The 19,406-nt window shown below is 52.9% G+C and overlaps 4 protein-coding genes across 4 annotated transcripts; 3 read left to right on the top strand and 1 right to left on the bottom strand.

Moving 5' to 3' along the window:
• The first annotated feature begins 3,121 nt into the window (after positions 1 to 3,121).
• LOC145736738 (zinc finger CCCH domain-containing protein 15-like) lies at positions 3,122 to 3,895 on the top strand. Its single transcript, XM_081991151.1, has one exon. The coding sequence runs from the start codon at positions 3,122 to 3,124 to the stop codon at positions 3,893 to 3,895; it is 774 nt and encodes a 257-aa protein (XP_081847277.1).
• A 24-nt stretch (positions 3,896 to 3,919) lies between these two features.
• Positions 3,920 to 4,836, top strand: LOC145736737 (uncharacterized). Its single transcript, XM_081991150.1, has 2 exons — positions 3,920 to 4,065; positions 4,146 to 4,836. Exons 1-2 carry the CDS (start codon positions 3,920 to 3,922, stop codon positions 4,834 to 4,836), a joined length of 837 nt encoding a protein of 278 aa, XP_081847276.1.
• A 1,749-nt stretch (positions 4,837 to 6,585) lies between these two features.
• LOC145736736 (L-asparaginase 1-like) lies at positions 6,586 to 7,695 on the bottom strand. Its single transcript, XM_081991149.1, has one exon. The coding sequence runs from the start codon at positions 7,693 to 7,695 to the stop codon at positions 6,586 to 6,588; it is 1,110 nt and encodes a 369-aa protein (XP_081847275.1).
• A 1,819-nt stretch (positions 7,696 to 9,514) lies between these two features.
• On the top strand, positions 9,515 to 10,531 carry LOC145736735 (uncharacterized). Its single transcript, XM_081991148.1, has one exon. The coding sequence runs from the start codon at positions 9,515 to 9,517 to the stop codon at positions 10,529 to 10,531; it is 1,017 nt and encodes a 338-aa protein (XP_081847274.1).
• The last annotated feature ends 8,875 nt before the right edge of the window (positions 10,532 to 19,406 follow it).

Below are 19,406 nucleotides of genomic sequence, written 5' to 3'. Positions count from 1 at the left end.
ATTTATTACACCATCAGAGTTTTTTCAAAATTTTGCTGGTGGTTGCAACGGACTATTCCGCAATAGGCACTTTTGACAATTTATATTAACAGAATGCCAAATCGTGGGCTGAGGCGTTTGGCAGCGGTGCATGCTCGCCGCCGCTCCGGGGATACCCGGTTTCTATGTATATCTCATCCATATGTAATCCCTGCTGCCAGCTTGGGCTATGTAAACCTCGGACACGAAAGCGGCCGACAGCGGATAATGGCACATCTTGGCGAGAATGTGCCAAGCACAATTTAGTTGACAGCCTCGCCTCTGGAGTTAATAGTGATAATGGCAGTAGTGGCAAGGAGCCGGGCCGCTGATGGCAAGTCTCGTCTTGGCAGAACACGCTTGAAAATCCAGGAGCAAGTGTCAGTTGTCATTGTAAATAGCGGAGTAGTCCCTAAATAAGACGTGCCTAATCATCCCACGGCCCTTAACTTAATACAGCGGAAATGCTCACTGGAGACGTACAAAAATAGGATAATTATACACAGGATGGGCTGTGACAGCCTACGACAGATGCCAAACCACCGGGCTGGGCTGCTGAGAAAGTCTGTGCACAGCACGAACACGCTTATAGCCCTCCATGAATTTATTTAGCATGCCGCAGGTATAGGAGCCACGTGCTGGCGTAGCACTGAAATCTCTTCCTTGGCGCCCTTCCCAACACCTGCCTCCAATTCAAATAAGCCCCTTTGTTGGGCATTTTGCCATTTCTTGGTTGTGCATGTACTCAAGTTTCTAAATAAAACTCACTTATTGCAAGCCATTCCGACAGCATGCATGCCATGCTTAGCTGATGCTCTTCGGCCATACGCTGTGCTGTCGAGTGGCATATGTTGGCTGAGACTCACAACTTAAGCATATCACTTGTGAGTCTTTTTAGGCTGCAACATTGTTACATATAAGCCATTTATACTCGCATAAGGTATAGCCGATGGCGAGAAACGGTAAATTAAATAACTTCACGTCAACACGCTGCACACCATTGTTTGCACCCAAGTACGCATGCGGCTGAATCATGCAGGCAAATATTTTATTATTTTCGGCGCCAGAGCTAGGTTCGAATAACAGCAAGTGATGCTATTTTCGGAATAGCATTGGCGTCCAAGTTACTGCAGTAGACATCCAGCTCCTTCAGGTGCTGAAGGGCACGGAGGGGCCCAAGATCTGCGGACTCCAGCCTGCACTTCCTCAGGGACAGTATTCTGAGTCCAGACAGCCTGGCAATCGGGGCCACGTGGTTCTGGCCCACCTTGCACTTCTCCAGATCCAGACTCCCGATCCTCATGTGCATCAGGATCCAGGCGATCACATCCCATCCATTTATCTTCTTCCCCATCCTCAGCCCAAAGGCACGCGTTCTGCTTTCATTCATCGCCGCCAGCCTCGCAAACGCCGCCGGAAATATCCGCACACTCTTGACCCCAGGCCCCCCCTCGCCGCCTCCACACCTGCAATCCCTTTTGAGGCACACAATGGCAGTGTTTCCCGACACACATACGTGTACGTTGCACATCTCAGCATACACCCTGAGAAGATAGAGGGTGAACTCAGAGAGATCCTCCAGGTCTTCGTCATCTCCCATCTTTGTCTGCAATATCTTCTTCAGGTGCCTGCCTCTCAGGCCCTTTTTCACGAGGCGCTCGTATATCAGGGCCTGATCTTCCCTTGGCAGTCCCAGGAAGTCCGCACGCACAAGCGTGTACAATGGGCAGCACTCCATGTCCGCTATATTCTCAACGTCTTTCTCCAGCATCCACTCAAGCGTGTCGAATGTGTCCTGGGCAAACGGAAATTTACCTTTTTTTCCTTGCATTTCTTTGCTGTGATCTATGCATTTTTTGAGTAGATCGCTTACTTGAAATATATGGCTTGCTGTAGTGTATTCCTTTACCCTACCATCGTCGAATTTCAAAGTAAACTTCCCATCCTCCTCGGGGGCTGCGACCACGCAGCAGAGCTGCACAAGCACCGCCAAATCCATGGGGTGCCAGAAACCCTTGCCTAAATAGCCGTACTCCTTTATCGGTAAACGGACACTATTGGTTGAGTGCAATTACGACCGGACTCTGCTATTTTATTGGCCTTACTTCTCGCTGGCCGAGCTATCCCTACTGGTCCTTTTATCCTTTAATTTCTTTTCTAATCCCCTCCATTCTTCATTCGCCTTCTTCATTTTTTTGCAAATTTTACTGGTCATTTGCCCAAATATTCTTTTATAGGAAATATAAATAATTCGTGCAAATACTTGCTGTGGTCTAGTTTCCCGCTTCTGTGGCTCGCGCACAATGTGGGCTATCTCTGGCACCTCGGTAGGCATATTGCTGCTGCAAGCCATAAAAAGAGGGGTGATAATTTAATGATGTTGCTTTTACGGGGCTGCACTTATTCTGTAAACTGCTACGTGGCTCGAGTATGCACTCTCTGTGCTTGACTGAGGCTCATGCACATAACCCGCACTGGCGGCCATGGAAATATGGGCCAGTTAAAAATGGATCAGCCTGGACACTGGGGGCCAAACGAGATTATTCCGTATAAAATCCCGGGGAGGCATCGGCCCCGGGGCTCTCCCGAAACATGCATCCAGACAATAAACCAACAAAGCCCCTATCTGTAAGGCACCCTGGGTCTTGCTGTGACGCTAGCATGGATGGCGCATCCGCAGGACTGGACACTGGAGCGGGCGAGAAGGGCCCCTCGTGCATGGAATAATGCCCAACGTGTAGTAAACTTATATGCCAGCGGAGAGGCCAGGCCCTCCGTCGCTCGGGCTATCTTTGCCGCCCCTGTCGGCATCATATGGGGCGCAGCGCTTCCGGTGCGACTCAGCGCGTACTGCGCCTGCAACACTTTTATTCCCGGATCTTAGCTGTGGAGTCCTGTTAAAGTAGCCCGCGGCCAGAAGCGGATCCGGCGCATACTTGGCCAACCAGCCTCGACAGCACCACGCCACGGGGCAAGCTCCCCTGCTCCTAAACGCGCAATTCGCAGCAAGCCGGGTAGAGCGCAGCAGTTGGCGTTTCCAGCGCCGGGGCAGGGGACACGCGGCCCGCTCGACGGACGCAAGCCCGTGTCAAGTTTTACCCACATGGCAAAAACCAGCGGAAAAGAGGCAGTCAAGCCCAAGTCGCTGAAGGAGCAGAAGAAGGAGCTCGAGGCCAGACTGTTCGGGGAGAAGAGCAACGCCAAGAAGAAAGAGCTCCAGGGCCTGGTTAAGAAGATCGACCTCGCGCTGAAGCTGGAGACAGATGCCCGGCTAGCGCAGGAGAAGAGCAGGAAGCAGCAGGTCTTCCGGCAGCTGATTCCCGTCGGCGTTGACCCGAAGACCGTGCAGTGCGTGATCTTCCTGAACGGCACCTGCGACAAGGGGGAGGGCTGCCAGTTCGCACACGAGCTCAAAAGGGCCTCCAAGCCCGCAGAGGAGGAGACAGAGGCCCCGAGGCCGAGAGCCCTGTGCCGATTCCTGCTGGACGCGATCAATGGCGGCGAGTACAGCGCCGCGTGGGTGTGCCCATTCCCCAGCTGCCGGGACATCCACCGCCTCGTCGATCTCGGTGCGAACGCGGATGTCGAAGTGTCGCTCGAGGAGTACATCGAGCTGCAGCGCCAGACGATCGACGAGACGGCAGTCACGCCCGTGACGGAGGAGGTGTTCAAGGAGTGGCGTGCCAGGAAGGACAGGGAGGAGGAGCTGCATGCGAAGCGGGTCGCCGCGCTGGGCGCCGACGTGCGCGGCGTCGATCTGTTCAAGCAGCGCCCCGAGCTCTTCGAGGACGACGAGGATGCGGAGGCGGACGTAGACTACAAAGCCCGGGACTACGAGGGCTTCGACGACGATGACCAGGCGGCTGCAGAAAATTAATAAATCTTTAATACACTTCTGCACATGTTCTTCAGTGTGCGGGCCTGTGGATGCCGGACACTGCAAGCGGGTATTCGAGGCCTGCGAGCTGGCGCTTTGTTTCTGCTGCTAGCGTGTAGCTTATTCTGCTCCGCGCCTATGCCGATGCCTGGGTGCCGAGTGCCCCTTAGGTCAGTACTTTGTAGAATGTCTGAAAGAGTATCGCATGGCCTGTGTGCACATGTGGCCTAAAGGCCGGATGCGCTTGCAGGGCCAGCCTGGTGGACAATATTGGCGACTGCAGCAACAACGCCGAGTGCCAACTCCCCATCGCGGAGCTTCTGCAGGAGAACTTCAGGGACTACGAGGAGCAGTTCAGCGGCGGCACGCGCGCGGCCATGAGCGACAGGCGCATCCACGTCTGCTTCTACATGCTGGAGCAGATCAGGGCGATGCGGGCGATCTCCCGGTTCTGCAGAATTGTCCCCGTTGTGGCGAGGTCGGACCTGGTTCCGAGCGACCGCAAAGAGGCCATGAGGGCGGCGATGCGGGACCAGCTCGATGCGAACAGCATTGGCGTGTTCGACGATAAGCAGGCGGGCATTCTTTGTTATTCTGGGGAGGTCGAGGACGGAGCCCTCGCGCGAGAGCGGTGCTACCTCTGGGGCATCGTTGAGCTGGACGGGCTGCCGCAGAACGAGTTCTACAGGATGCGGGAGTCCATAATCCAGAGGTCCATTGTCGGCCTCAAGAACGAGACTGAGTTCTACCACTACAACTACAGGACATCCAAGCTGGCCTCCTACCTGGCCGAGGTTGGGAAGAGCGACGAGAACAAGGCCCTCATGCAGCGGCTCGAAGAGCACAGAAGAGAGATCCGGGATGTAAAGGCACGGATAAAGCAAAGGCGCCACGAGCAGCCGTGCAGGAATAGAAAGAGCGGGGACTTGGAGATTAAATAAGCCTGGCTTATTCCAAGTTTTAATATTTGGCTATTTTACTGTACTCGGGAACAGCCCCCTTGGAATAAACCAATAACATAGATATCCAATGCTATTTTCAAAAGTTGCCTTAAAACTGTCGATGTGAAGTTATTTAATTTATTGTTTCTAGCCATCTCTTATACCCTATGTGAGTATAAATGGCTTATGTGTAGCAATGCTGCAGCCCAAAACAGCTCACAGCTGAAGCATATCAGCTTGAGTCTCAGCCGACATATGTCACTCGACAACAAAGTATATGGCTTATGAAGACTCTGGCGCCCACAGCATGTTGCATTCGCGCGGCTGGTAATTCTAATATTCCTATCCAATGCTCAGAAGTATAATCTTATTCTTGCCGCCTCTGGTCCTGTTCCATCGGCCCATCCGCTGCTCCCGGCTGACTGCAACGGCTACGCTGCCCCGGTAGGTGCTGAACGCAACTGGGATTCCGCCGGCCTGGATGGTCTCAGTAGGCTCAGGGTGAGCCTTGACCGTGTCGGCCAGCTCCAGAGACCGCGTTCGGTACACGTGCAGCTGCCCACTGAGCGTGCCTACAAGAAGGTAATCGTTGGACACAAATTTGACCGACTCCGAGAACCCACACGGCAGCCGCAAATGCTTGGGGTCCTTTGTATTGGCATTTACCACCTTGATATTCTGGTTATTCTGGGAGGCGGATGCTAGGGTGCCATTTGCGGACACATCAAAGCTCGCCACCGGCGAATCATATTCAAGCGTCCCGTATATTCAAGCGCATTATGGCCTAGAGATGCACGTTGAAGCGCGCGCGGCATTTGGGCTAATGTAAGGCATGCTTGCGGCTCTCAATAGCAGGCCCAGTGACTGCTAGTTGCCAAATTAGCCTAGTGTTTTTATTTGTAAAAAATTGTTCGCTTTTCTCTCTCACGGTTGCAATTTAAACGGGGCATCTACTGCATCCTGCCGCTCTCTGGCGCCTGGCTCTAAATATACTATTCCGCTACAGAATAAAAAACCCCGCGGTGCTATTTCATCTCGACTAATAGTGCCAAGATTGTCCTTGGCATGGCCCATAAAGAGCCCTTTGCCCCCGAGAGCGCTTGTCAGCTGCGGCCCCAACGGGTGTGCTCCAGGTGCGGTCGTCTTGAGCCTGATCGACGAGAGCTTGACTTCGACGATCTGCAGCAGCATGTTCAGGAACTCCACAGATCTGTCTAGAGAGTCCTTGCCCATCCCTTGGCTCCTCCACAGCCTTTGGATGTCCCTGCGGTTGCTGGTGTAGCGTGCCAGCTGGTTGCCGACGACGGCTGCGACGAGCGCGAAGGCGACAACACACATTGCCACTGCAAGCATGGACGGTACGATGAGCTGCTTGACCTCCTGGCACCTCTCCTTTGCTCGGCCATAGACGTTTGCCGTGGCTGACTTCATTTACACGGGCGTGCCATCGCCCAAATAGCCAATATAAATAATAAATATTCGCTGCTAATTATTTGTATACCGCACACGCAGCAACAAACACTGGCTGGCAGCAGTGCCGACCAGCAGCAGCAGCAGTAAATGAACAATGCCGCGCGCGGTTATGGTTTAATCTAACATACCCAGCGCAGATCCTGCGAGCCGATACCTGTAAAACTTCCCGCCGCTCGACAGGCCGGCCAGTCCATTCCAAATGAGGACCCGGATATGGAGGCTCTGCTGTAGCACGGGTATAGTTTAATGTGCGACCATTGAAATTAAATTAGAAATTTATTCACCTTCTGACGAACAGTTTCCACTTCCATTCTCGGAGGACGACTCGCAGAAAGCAAGAAGCTCTCGGAGGGCATCGATGTCGCCTCTCTCGGCATCTGCGACAAAGACTGCAAGCCTACTTACCGCAGACTCCACAGTCATATTGTTGCCGATTATCACATTTTCGCAACTCTGCAGAGCACGGCCGCACGCATAGGCCCCCTTCATATTTCCCTGCCTGCACTGCGTCACAATTAAGACCGGGACTTTCGGATAATCCTTGATTATCTCAACACAGCATGCAGGGATATTTCCGTCTCCGTAGCTCTCAATGACAACGCCCCGGCTGCACTTCAGGGCATTACGCAGTAGCCTGCCGTTGTGCGTGCCAAACGGCGACATCTTGATTATCTCAATGTCCTCCTCAATCTTCTCCAAAAACACCACATCGTCATCTTTAGATCTGAGGCCCGCATGTCCCTTGAAGCTGGGATTTGGGCTAATGGAGCGGAAGGCATTCCTCTTGTACGTGTCAAATTTATACGCATCCTTTATCAGCATCCGCAGTTTATGAAAAATCAGATAGACACCGGATACTCCTTGATTTTGTCGTAGCCATCCAAACGTGCGCGCCAAATTAGTAGATGCATCAGAGCGCTCGGCGCTCATCGGCACCATCGATCCCGTGAACACAATGGGCTTCGTCAGATTTCGAATCATGAATGAGACTGCAGAGCCCACGTAGGACATGGTGTCTGTTCCGTGTATTACCACAAACCCGTCGTAGCTGCTATAGTTATCCCGGATGGCCCGCACTATCTTTAGCACATCCTCGGAATTGGCCTCCGTGGAGTCCTTGAGCTCGGGGAATTCCTCAACGTCGTACTCGATAGATGGGTTAAAGTCGCTGCGGTTATTGGGATAAACTAGGGGCGCATCTGCCGATCTATAGTTTTTATTGAGAGTGTAGTGTCTCTGAATTCTATCCCTGAGCTGGTTAGGTTCGGTTACATACCCCTCTTCGGAGCGTACCATCCCAAAAGTGCCTCCCCCATGGAGGACCAGTATCTTTATTATGGCTGCTAAGCCGTTCTGCTGGTGATTACATTCGGTATACAAATCCATGGCCTGAAATTTTTTTTAAAATTTATTGCGCCATTTATTAATTCTTGATTAATGGTGGGTGTGCTGTTCCCCCATCCACAGCATGCCGGGACGCCCGTGCCCGGACACTGCCCAGCGGAGCAGGCTCGGCGGCTGCATGCTAGAGCTCTCCCACTATGCTTCATTTAGCTTAAACCGCTGGCAATTGAGGTTATTATCTCACTTTAACACGCAGATTATTACATATTATTACTATCAGTGTTTTTAATAAAGTTTTAATTTATCACATATTTTGCAGAAACGTCCTAATGTACTAGTCGCCACGGCCACTTCAGAAAACTGGCGCCTGGCGCTGCCTCTAGCCATCCGTGCTGGCCGCGGAGTGCGGCACCGCCCCCGTGGGAAATATATATTAGTGTGATATTTGGCGCATTATTAAAATGCAAATTAAGATCTGACTATTCAGATTCGGCTGCTGATAGACTGCAGAAAATTCTCCGGCACCGCTGATGTGCCAAACTTGGCAACATAAAGCAGATATATTTTGCAATATGCAAAATTTTATTAATCTTTCAAGGCATCGGCCCACGTTGGCGGGCGCGTGCCAACACCACATCTACAGAGAGGCACGGCAGCAGGCCCACCGCAGCACCACCAGCACCGGCATGCGGTGACATCAGCGCCCAGCAGGGCCGTACAGATTTTAATATAAAGGCTTTACTGCATGCTTGGGGCCGGGAATGCCGCCATCCCTGCCATGGGGCAAATGTCCTTTATGCACCAAGTGCTGTGCATTGCGCCCTCACGGGCACAGCAGCCGTCTTGATTCTGCTTCGCACTAACTGTAACTTCATAAAAATTTTACTTTCTTTGCAATAATGGCGTCTCTTCCACAGTCTCTCGGATCTGCAAGCAAGAGGCCGGCCGCAGAGAGCCGGCACACCGCAGCACTCTGCCGCGCATCTCTGCATGTCGTGTGTCCGCACACAAGCAATAACCCAGACTCCCCGTATCATAGATATAATTAAATGCATATTAATTGATTAATAATTAAATAAATCTATTGAAGGTTGCGTGAATCGCTTGCAAGAATCACCACAGTGCCAGCCGCCAAGCCTATCGGAAAATTTTACAAAATATTTAAAGGCATTTTTTGAAATCTTTGCGTTGTATTTATAGGACGGCCACGTCTCGGCGATCTGCAGACGCTCAAAAATTACTAGCGCAGGTGGGAGCGGTATTAGCGCCTTTATGCTGCCAGGGCTGCAGCAATGCACGCAGTCCTTACAGATACTACTGAGCTGCATTAAAAAATCTAATTTTGGCCGGTGAGGCTGCAACTCCTGCTATGTGTCCCGCCCATTTTTGCCTTTTAAAGCAACTTTTGCACTATTTTAAATTTTTATTTATTCGGAACTGTAGAATTGGCTTCTGGCTTAGGTTCTTCATCTATTACTCAGGTTATTGGGCCAGAAAATTCTCGATGCCCGCCGCAAACAAGTGCCCGTAAGGGCACAGGCAGAGCCTCTTCCGGCACCGCTGTTGCAGGGCTGATTTATCGGGAGTAGCATGGCTTTTGTAACACCCATGCATGGGGCAACTGGCACGAGAATATCTCAATGCCCTGCCGCGTGCTAAATGCAGTTATAATTTACCCGAAAGCCCGCAAGGTAGCTGGCATTGCGTTTCGCTTTATCGCACCAGGACAGGAGAAGGATGTGCGGTTTCGCCCCTGGCGGCAGCAATCAGGGCTGATCAGTTGAAACATCCCATACAAATAACATGCTATTTTATTTACAGGGCAGGGTAGTAAAACGCACGCTATTTACAAACAATAGCGATGCACACGGGCTTCGAGTGTCCCGTCCGGGCTCCGCTGGGGTTCCTGCATCCGTACGAGATGGTCACACGGTACGAGAGGCCCGGGCCAGAGGTGGTCAGGACTCCCATGCGCATGCTGCAGTGTGCATCCATCTCGGACGATTTCTACAGCAGCCTCCTCGAATGGTCGCGCGACATCATCTACTATGCCGTTGAAAATTGCGTCCATGCCTACAATTTTCACTCGGCCGAGGCGACGGTCGTTCTGGAGCTCCCGGGCACGACCATCACCGCGGTCAAGTACAACCCGCAGAGCGGGGTGCTGTGCCTGGGCACCGGCGACGGCACGCTTGTGCTCGTCGATCCAGTCGTGCAGAAGGCCGAGAGGTACGCGTGCCACCGGGCGCGGATAGGGGCGCTTGAGCTGTTCGGCGGGAGCGTCATCACCGGAAGCAGGGACCGCAGGGCGCGAATATTTGACCTGCGCGCGAAGGCGTCCGTGGGCATGTTCACTGCGCACTTTCAGGAGGTGTGCGGGCTCGCGCTCAGCAGCGCGGAGACGCACCTGGCCAGCGGCGGGAACGACAACCGTGCGTTTGTCTACGACCTGCGCTCCTTGATACAGCCGCTGGCGAAGCTGGGCGGCCACCGTGCGGCAGTGAAGGCACTCTCCTGGGCGCCAGAGTCGTCCTCGAGGCTCTTGACCGGCGGCGGAACGGCCGACAAGACAATCCGCATGTGGGATATTTCCACATCCCCACGAGTTACGCATTCTCGCGCGTTCAACAGCCAGATATGCAACCTCCGCTGGCTCCGCGACGACACGGCGCTTGCTACATTTGGCTACTCCAACGATGACATCAAGCTGCTCTCGGGCCTCCAGGTCGCCCGGCGTTTTGTGGGGCACAAGAATCGCGTGATCCACTTTGCGGTCGACGACGAGCACCGCTATTTTGCGACGGGCAGCAGCGACTCGACCATACGCATATGGAACCTGGATCCGCAGCTCGAGCAGCTCGACATAAAAATTCGCTGAGCCCGTGGACTGCAAATGGGCGAAATAAATGTAATTATAGGCTTATCTAATATGTGCATGAGGACGCAACCCCGAGTGGGGTGTCGCATGGCAAGGGAATAGCCCAGTTTTACACCACTTGGCTTCGAGAACACCCTCCCAGCCCTGCTGATGAGTCTTCGTGCCCTTCTGCCCAGAGGTTTTTTATTTACAATACAATGGAGCCCACTAGTCATAGGTGCGCGTGCAGCCCCATAACAGCAGACTTTCTTAAATTGCCACCCTCTTTCCATGGCTTGTGACAATAAGGATAGTTTATTTAGTAAATTTAAAGCCGGTGTCATCAATCTGCAGCGCTGTAGTGGCTTGCCTACCAATGTGTGCGATCCCCATCTTTGCCTGGATCATCTATTGCTGTAACCACTTATCCTGTGGCCGTAAATCTTGGCATTTACTGATATCTGCGCAGCCCTGCGAGCTCTCCAAAACATGGAGTGATAAGCGGCGACACCGCTGGCCTTCACCATTTGTGTGGCAATCGAAATGCCGCGTCTGAGGTGCCGTGCTGCGGCCCCTGCCTGGGCACATCCTCCATGTAAACGCCCCACTGGCTGCCACATTTCTGATGGGGATCCCCGCTAACTGGTTCCTCGCCATGCAGCCACGGCGGTGTTTCATCGTCGACAGGCGGTCCGCACCGGAGCGCTGCGTGGGCTGTGCTTCGCGCCGGACGGTGTCCCAGTTCTGACACGCGGTGATTTCGCGCGGGGCGCTGCGATTAATCAGCCCTCAATATTTTTGCAACAGCTGTCTTGAGGCCGAGATTGAAACTGTTTCATGGAGGACGAGGCGTATAAAAAACTAGAACAGCATCCAAGCAGGATGAACAGCAAGGAGATGCATGAACGGGGCAGCTATGCAGGCTCATATCCGGCTGCATACTTGCACGACATCCACGATCTCTGTCCGAATACCGAGGACTTTATGATGGACGACAACCCCCGGATGATGATGATTAATCCGAAGCAGATATACTGGATCCGCAAGAGACGCCTCCGGAGGGAGATGCTCGACTCCATCATGGTCACGCTGAAGACGAACTACCTGCACGAGAGCCGGCACCGCCACGCGATGAAGCGCCTGCGTGCCCCGAGCGGTCGCTTCTTAACCAAGGAGGAGACAGCGAAGGTGCGCATGCGCGGCAACCTTCCCGAGCAGAGTAATTAATCACAGTCTAGAGAATAAATTTTTGTATTTAAACTACCCAGGCGCACCGGCACATTTTTCTCCTGTGGCAGGGCATCCGTGCATCGGCTTTTGCTGGGTGCCCAGACTCGGCCAGTGCGCAGGGCAGTGAGCCACTCAGCAAGCGGCCAAGGCTGGTCTGAAACGTATTCGTGTTTTGGTCAATGCGCTGCCGCATTATTTGGTACTTCGGCGACACGAGAAGGGCGTACCGCGCAATAGCTTTATGTCGCCCTGCCAGCTGCCGGCAGATATTTCCGCCAGCACAACACATATTAAAAAGCAATTATATTAATTTAAGCCTGTTTAATTGGTGGACGGCAGCCGCACGTAGTTTCTCGACTCTGCGGCCTTCCCGGCCTGGTAGCCAGAAAGCCCGACAATGATGAACAGGAATATGATGAACACGTAGAATATGACAGAGTGGCCCCTCAGCTCCTTCTTTCCGTCTTCCGTCTCTTGTGCTTCCGTGCGTCGCATCGGAGGTCCGCTTTGGCCACGGCCTGAATAGCCTGTGTCCATCGGACGTCGTCTCGCTGGCGCGGTCTTCCAGCGGCCCCCCGTGTGTCCTGAAAATTATCGGCTTCTCGCCCATCCCCCGAGGCTCAATCGGGCCGATGCGCGTAGCCCGAATGACAATCGGCACAGCCCGTTCCTTAAAGAGCTTCTCGAAGAACAACGGGTCCATGGGGCCTACTGCGTGTATCCGCGTGGGCGCCGGCGTGCGCTGCGCAACCATTAGCGCGGGCGCGTGCCGCTCAATGACGAATGTTGTCCCAGGCCGAACAGCGTTAGAAGAAACATTGTTTGGCATCGAGGCATTCCTTTTAAGTTACGGTCAAACAATGTTTCATGTTTGATGCCTCCGTATTGGGCTGTTACTGGAGAATATCATCCTAAAATAGCGCCTGCGCGCAGCAGAGCGGCGATGCCGGACACACCAAGCTATGCCAAACACGGTTGCTGCGAGCACGGCGGGCTTACTGGTCATTTTATCACATTGGTCGTGTTTAGCAGCCTTTGCCTTCCTATTTTAGCACCGTGGCATTCCTGCGGCTCTAATAAAGTCTATTCTAGCAAGGGTAGTGCAGCCACGACGGGCAGGCACCTGCGGCTCCGGCTTGCGCAATAGATGCGGCGGACGATTTATTCGCTGCGGCCCTCGGTATCCTGCCAATCTGCCTTGGAAAGATGCGCTTGCAGAGTGCCTGTACTGGGAGCAGGACAGCCCGGAATTATGGCCCAAAATGCCACTGCTTCGCCGAACGTGTGTTTTGCCCTATTTAAAGGCCTCCCGCTCGCGGATGCGCACATCCAGCTGGGCGAGCAGAGCTATCTCGAGCATTCTGGAAATAAAAATTTCGGCATGCGGCCCGAGCCATGGGGATACACCATCTTCTCGGCTTGAAAGGCGACGCGACGCCAGACCAGCTGAGGACCCGGTACTACAAACGCCTCGCGGCCCTCCATCCCAACAGCCGGCTGGGGGAAAGCAGTGCCGACAAGTTTATTGCGCTGACGCACGCATACAAGCAGTATTTGGTGGGCGATGACTTCTTGAACTGCTACAGAGTATGCGCCAACACTGCGGGCACAATAGACTGCCGCTGTGGCGGGGCATACGTGATAGAGGCCGAGACGGCCAGAAGGATAGAGTGCGACTACTGCTCCTGCTTCGTTATCGTGGAGGATGCGCCAAAGGCGATCGAGGGCTAGGCCATCCATCTCAGCTCCCCAAGCTGAAAGCACTCTACCAGCAGCTCACAGATTGCATGCTCTTGGCAGCTAAAAACTCACGCTCGCAATCATCTAATGCAGTGCTGAGCATGGAGTATATGAGCTGGTGCATTCGCAGCCGGCCAACTGCACATAACAAATAAATTGCTCCCTTGCTATCGCCCCTTCGTATCCAGCTGTATGTGAACGGCGGTGCGGGCCTGCCTACAGTGCCGTCTAGCCCCTTGCGCTGCGCGAGATCCGCGGCTAAAACTACCGATGCGCAGGGCCGGGATAAAGGACAATGCCTATGCACGCGATCCAGCTAAGAGGGCGCCGGCAGCGAGTAAAAACCTTGTATAGCTAATAGTGCGAAATTCCATTTTCCCAACAAACCTTTTTTTTGTGTGAGACAGAAGACCCAATAAACAAAGAAAAAAATGAGTAACTCGTCTCAACAAACATATCTCTTGTATAGCTAAGTTTAGATATTTATTCAGAATCTGAATCGTAGGTAACGGGCTTTTTGGCATTGACCCGCTTCTCCTTGTTCTTAGACTGAGCCTTGCCAATAATTCTTGGATAAGTCGCGGATCCCCGCTCGCCCGGCGCAGGCCCGAAGAACTTGGACGCCTTTCTGGCAGTCGGATCGCCCTTGATGAGCATTATATTCTCCAGCGACCCCGCAACTCTGATAAACTGGTCGAGCGTGTGGATGCTGCCGCCGTTGGCCTCGATCTTGGCCTTCGCCTTCCTGCTCCACTGCAGCGCAATGACCTTCATGGCCGGCAGCTGCAGAATCCGCTCATCGTCAAGCACCTTGGCGACAACAACAGCAACCTTGCCGCCCTCCCCCAGCTGGTGAGGCTGTTGTTCTCGGACTTGGGCTCCTTGCGCCCGCCGACGGCTGAGTACGGGATCTTGAGGTTGAGCGTAATGGCCATGAATGGGTAAATTTTTACGAAAAATTTTTGACTGCCAGTAAAACTAATCCGCGGTGCCCCAGCAGCCGCGCGCGCATGCCGGCATTCGCATTAATTCTGCTGCCCGCCTTATCCTGGCGGCGCTTGATGGCGATGGCTGATGTACGTCGATAGCTATACACCTTGCTGTTGTAAAACAGGCGCTTCTTGTCATAGCACAGACACGCCGCCTCCTCGCCCTGCAGCCCTCCACAATAGTGAACAGTTGCATCTGTGCTGGACTCGGCGCTTTTTTGCCGGCAGAGCCCAGCCAAGTAGCTGCTCGCAGCGAGCTCATTGCCATTTCTTTCAAAGTAAACCAAAGGCCGCTTCATAGTGGCAGCCCCGGGCCGTGCGACATTGCTAGTATTACATCTTCCAAAAAGTTCATCGTCGTCCATCAGCGCGCCCATCCCGAACCTTACCGGCAGGATGCTCTGTATATACACCGGCCTCAGGGCTGCACCCCCCGCCCTGGGGCCTGGGCTGTAATGCCGCCTGCACCTCTTCGGCCCCGCTCTTTCCCCATCCCGGCGCATTGCCTCCAGGAAGTTTACGACCAGCCCCAAGTCCTCCTCATCCGCATGCATGCCCATCCGGGTTGTTCCACCTATAGCGCCAACAATAATCTGAAACTTGACATTTTCCACGAATTTACTAAACGCTGTCATTCGGCATGCCATTTTAATTAATTATTAGTGGGCAAAATGGATGGCTGACGTCGCTATTCTGAGGGGAACTGAGCGTGTCACATTGATGCGCTTTTAAAGGGCAATGCACTGCAGGGTGTCACGCAGTCTTTGGTATGCTATAGGTGTGATGCAGATCCCATCCGTTTTGTTTTGGGGTGACACCTCTCGGGCGGTATTGCGCAGCGCTCTCTAGCCAAGACAGCTGGGGATTTCTCCTACAGATTGTCCGAGTTACTGGTAGACAACATGATACAGCTTTCGGGCCCGGGGTGGGCTGCGAGCTCGGCCCACCTGGCGGTGCCAAAATAGGCGCGATATGCGGTGGAGAGCCCGCTACAGAGTCTATTTTCTGCCGTTCGTGCGCCTCGTTTACGCAGGGCCGGATTTATTCAGCGAGGGCCGGAACAGAGGATGCTCCACACACATTACCCCATATTTCCCCACCGCATCGAGCTGTGGCATCACTTCTCGGGTCGGGAATATTCTGCAAATCCACCACGTTTAATAAACTTTGCAATTTCCCCGGGATTGGATGAAGGGCGCACGATAAACAGCCGGCAGAGCCTGCTGACCATGGGGGCTAATTTTCGCCTTTCTCCAATGAATCTGACGGTGGTCTAACAACGGTGCTGGGCAAATCACATGGTGCCCGGGGAATCAGCAGGCGCGTAGTATCTCCAGTGTAGTCTTCAGCCGCCACGCTACGCGGCACTAGAGAGAATCTAATATCTGCCCAGGAACTGCACACCTAAAATTAGAACGGCCACTGCCACGCAGTGGGCTTCGCCACTTGCGCGGATAGTTCAGTGGAGGAATTTTAGAGCTAGGACATAGCATTGTGCTCTGATGCCTCAGCATCCCCAATTTACCCTGAGCGCTCGAGTTACTAAATTGCAAGTCCTTGTTTTATCAATGTCACTAGCTAATTATAGGCAGAAATGGCGTGGATGGGCCACATAGCAAAATGGTGGCAAGAGAGCCCACAGCACGCGCTGGCTCTTCGTGTTGGCCTATTTTCGGGGGCCGCATACATAAGACATCTCCTTGCGATGCATGCATGGCTGTATCCCTTATGTACTCGGAGAGGCAAAGAAAAGGATCCTCCGGAGTCGCCGCATGCTTGCGGCTCATACTCTACCCCATGCACGGCTATAGGCGTGGGAGCGCGGGCCGCAGTCATCTGACCTCGGCCGCCAGCTCCTCCCATGAAATATTTTTCATATGCGAAAGCTTGGTCAGCTAAATTAATATTTATATTTCAACCATAGGGCCTCCGATCCGCGCCAGCTAAAAAGAGACTGCAAATGTGCATGCTTCCTTTATAGGCACCAATGTTCGGCCACAGTTACCGTTTGGCCATGATGGTCGACCGTGACCATCCTGGAACTTCCCGCCAAACATCCAAATTTCTATCCCCAGACGAGTGCATGGCCGGCCAGAGGCAGAGAATACGCAGCGAGACGAGGATAACCTCGAGCTTCGAGATCGGCAAGAAGAAGTTCCGCCTGTGCTACATGCCGCGGGGAAGTGTGAAAATTGCCGCTCTCCAGCTCAACTACTACATTACCGGCGTGGGGCCGTACGTGCGCCGCATTATCGAGATCGGCAAATACCAGGCCATCAAGCTCTATCTCACCCAAAAGTACATGCAGGCGTCGCAGCCCTTCCTGGCTGGGTTTGTAGAGTCGCTCCACGTCCCTGGCTACCGCTGCCTACCGCCCGGAGGCGGGGTGCGGCTGGGCACGAGCCAGGAGCTCAGGGAATATGTTCATGTCTGCACAATAGAAAAGGAGAGCCTGGGCTAGCGCTATTCCCGGCGCCCGCCGACGCATCCGGCTTGAGTGCTCGCTCTCCTGCAGCCCTGGTCCAGCCATGATCAGGTAGGCCGGAAACACAACGTTTGGAACCTGTGTGTCTGGACTGTATACTGAGGCATACATTCAGGATTATAAATAAACCCACTCACGGCAAGTTCTTTCTAGAATTGAGCCCCATTGATAACGGTCTGTTCACGTGAAGCTGGTATGGCCAGCAGTATGTGGGGCACCTCTACCAGCACCCCTGACATCTTATTTAAAGCGGACAAAGAGTGCCGTCGGTTTGGCTAAGTATAAATGAATATTCTGGATGGCATCTTAAATGAACCGGGATCTATTTCCACATGCCGTGCCTACTGCCCTCTGAACTCTCGAAACGGAGGAGGACAGGCCATACCCTGGATGGGAGATCTGGACGGGGATGGAGGAGATAGCCAAGGAAGGGGTTAAGGTCGTCTGGGTCGACGCCGGAGTGCATGACGGATGGACGGGAGTGGGAGTATGGAGTGAGTGTGGTATAGCCTACAGTTTCTGGGAAAATAGAGACCGGGATAGCCTAAGTGCGGAATTGCTGGGAATAGGGGAAGCGGTGAGGGTTATCGAGAGAATGGGCAGGGGGAACTACATAATCCATACGGATTGTCTGGCGGCGGTTGAACTGCTAGGCAAGTCAAGCCTCCATAGGGTGGTGGAGAGAGTTAGGAACAGGGTAGCAGGACTGGCATGTATGGGTTTTAGAGTGGCGATAGAGTGGAAGGGGAGAGAAAATGAGGGAATTGCCAAGGCCGACAGACTGGCAAGAAGGGCGAAATGGGAGGGCGAGCAGAGAAGGTGGGGCGGAATTAGGCTGTGGGAGCGAAAGGGGATTAAACGAGAAATGAGTGAATGGATAAGGAGTGAATGGCAGAGCAGTTGGGACACCTCCACCAAGGGGAGGGAGGTGTACCAACTCTGTAAGGAAGTGGGTATGGACAGGTTGCCGTTGTCATTCAGGGGCACCCAGCTACTGACTGGCCACGGCGACCTGGCCGCCTACTTGAAGCGAATGGGTTTGAAACAGGACGGAATGTGTGAGTGTGGAAGGGGCGAGGAGGACTCGCGGCATGTAAGAGAGGAGTGTGAGGCAGGGGGTAGAAGGGAAATAAGGGATCAAATGGGGCAAAGAGGGATAATCTGGGGTAATTTAAGGTTCGTTCCCGGGCATGTACATAGGTTAGGCTAGGCTAGTTCTTAGAATTAAAATGTTATAAAAAAAAAAAAAAAAAAAAAAAAGAAGAAGGGCCAAAAGAAAAATCCGGAAGTGGCAAAAAAAAAAAAAAAAAAAAAAAAAAAAAAAAGTGGCAAAACAAAAAGAACATATGTAGTGGAAAAATGATAAAGAAAACAGAAGTGGCAATAATATATAAAAAAAAAAAAAAAAAAAAACACAACATAGGTCATGGCTTTCCCCGGTAGTTTTGGGAGACGTGGAGGATGGTGGGTTCCCTTGAGAGTGGTTTTGTGTGATGGTGGGTAACGGAATAGGCTTAAGCCCTAATAAGGGTCAGGAAGCGACACCTCGCGGTATGCCCTCTGAACTGCCGCGTCATGGTGGCCACACTGAGCAGCCCGTCCTTCGTATACAGAATGTACTTGCCAGGGCCCGCGGCCTCCAGCCCGCTCATCCCGGGATGCTCGAGGGTCGCCGAGTCTCTATAGGCGCGCTATACTGCAGCACACTGCCGGGCAGGGTGCGCTCGCCCGCGTCTATGCCGATTGTTTCTCAGATGGATATGCCAGCATCGGTGCGCAAAACCGCCCTGTCGCAGAGCAGATATGGCGGATGGGCGGGCGCTGTGTCGGACTCCGGAACATGTACAGAGCACAGATACCGGCCAGTCTCTAAAATACGCAGCTTCTTGCTGAGGTCGCGCCTGTCCCAGAGAATTAGGATTAGGACTATAGTTAGAATTAGGACTATAGTTAGGGTAGTAGATTATTTACAAATATACATCTAAACTAGAATATTAAAAAAAAAAAAAAAAACAAAACAAAAAAAAACACAGAAATAATAAAAAATGGAAGATAGCAGCGAAGGAGAGAAGAGAAAAAGAGATCCGAACGAGACAATACTAACGGAGGAAAAACAGAGACAGAAGACCGCTTTCAGACAAGCGGTTTTTGCAAGAAGTTCAAAGGTGATGAGATCGCCCCCAATGGACAACAGAGAGGCAATGGAACAGGCAAAAAGAGCAAGGGAAGAAATACAAGAAAAGAAAAGAGAGTTAAAGAATTTGGAAGAGAATCTAAACAAGTCGGGAAATGAGATAGAGGAAAAGATAAGAGAAATGGAAAGAGCGGCGGAGGAAGAGGGAAGACAGTTAACAACTGAAGGTGAGGAGAGGGCGGAAACGGATACCACTTCGTCCGACGATGAGGGAAACCTCCTTTACACCCCGGGATTAGAGGGCAGGGTTAAAACAAG

The sequence above is a fragment of the Ips typographus genome, linkage group LG12 (assembly GCF_016097725.1).
Source record: "Ips typographus isolate SLU linkage group LG12, UJ_Ityp_2.0, whole genome shotgun sequence".
Classification (NCBI taxonomy): Eukaryota; Metazoa; Arthropoda; class Insecta; order Coleoptera; family Curculionidae; genus Ips; species Ips typographus.
The sequence above is the reverse complement of the archived record's forward strand: the minus strand, read 5'-3'. Positions and strand labels throughout refer to the sequence as shown.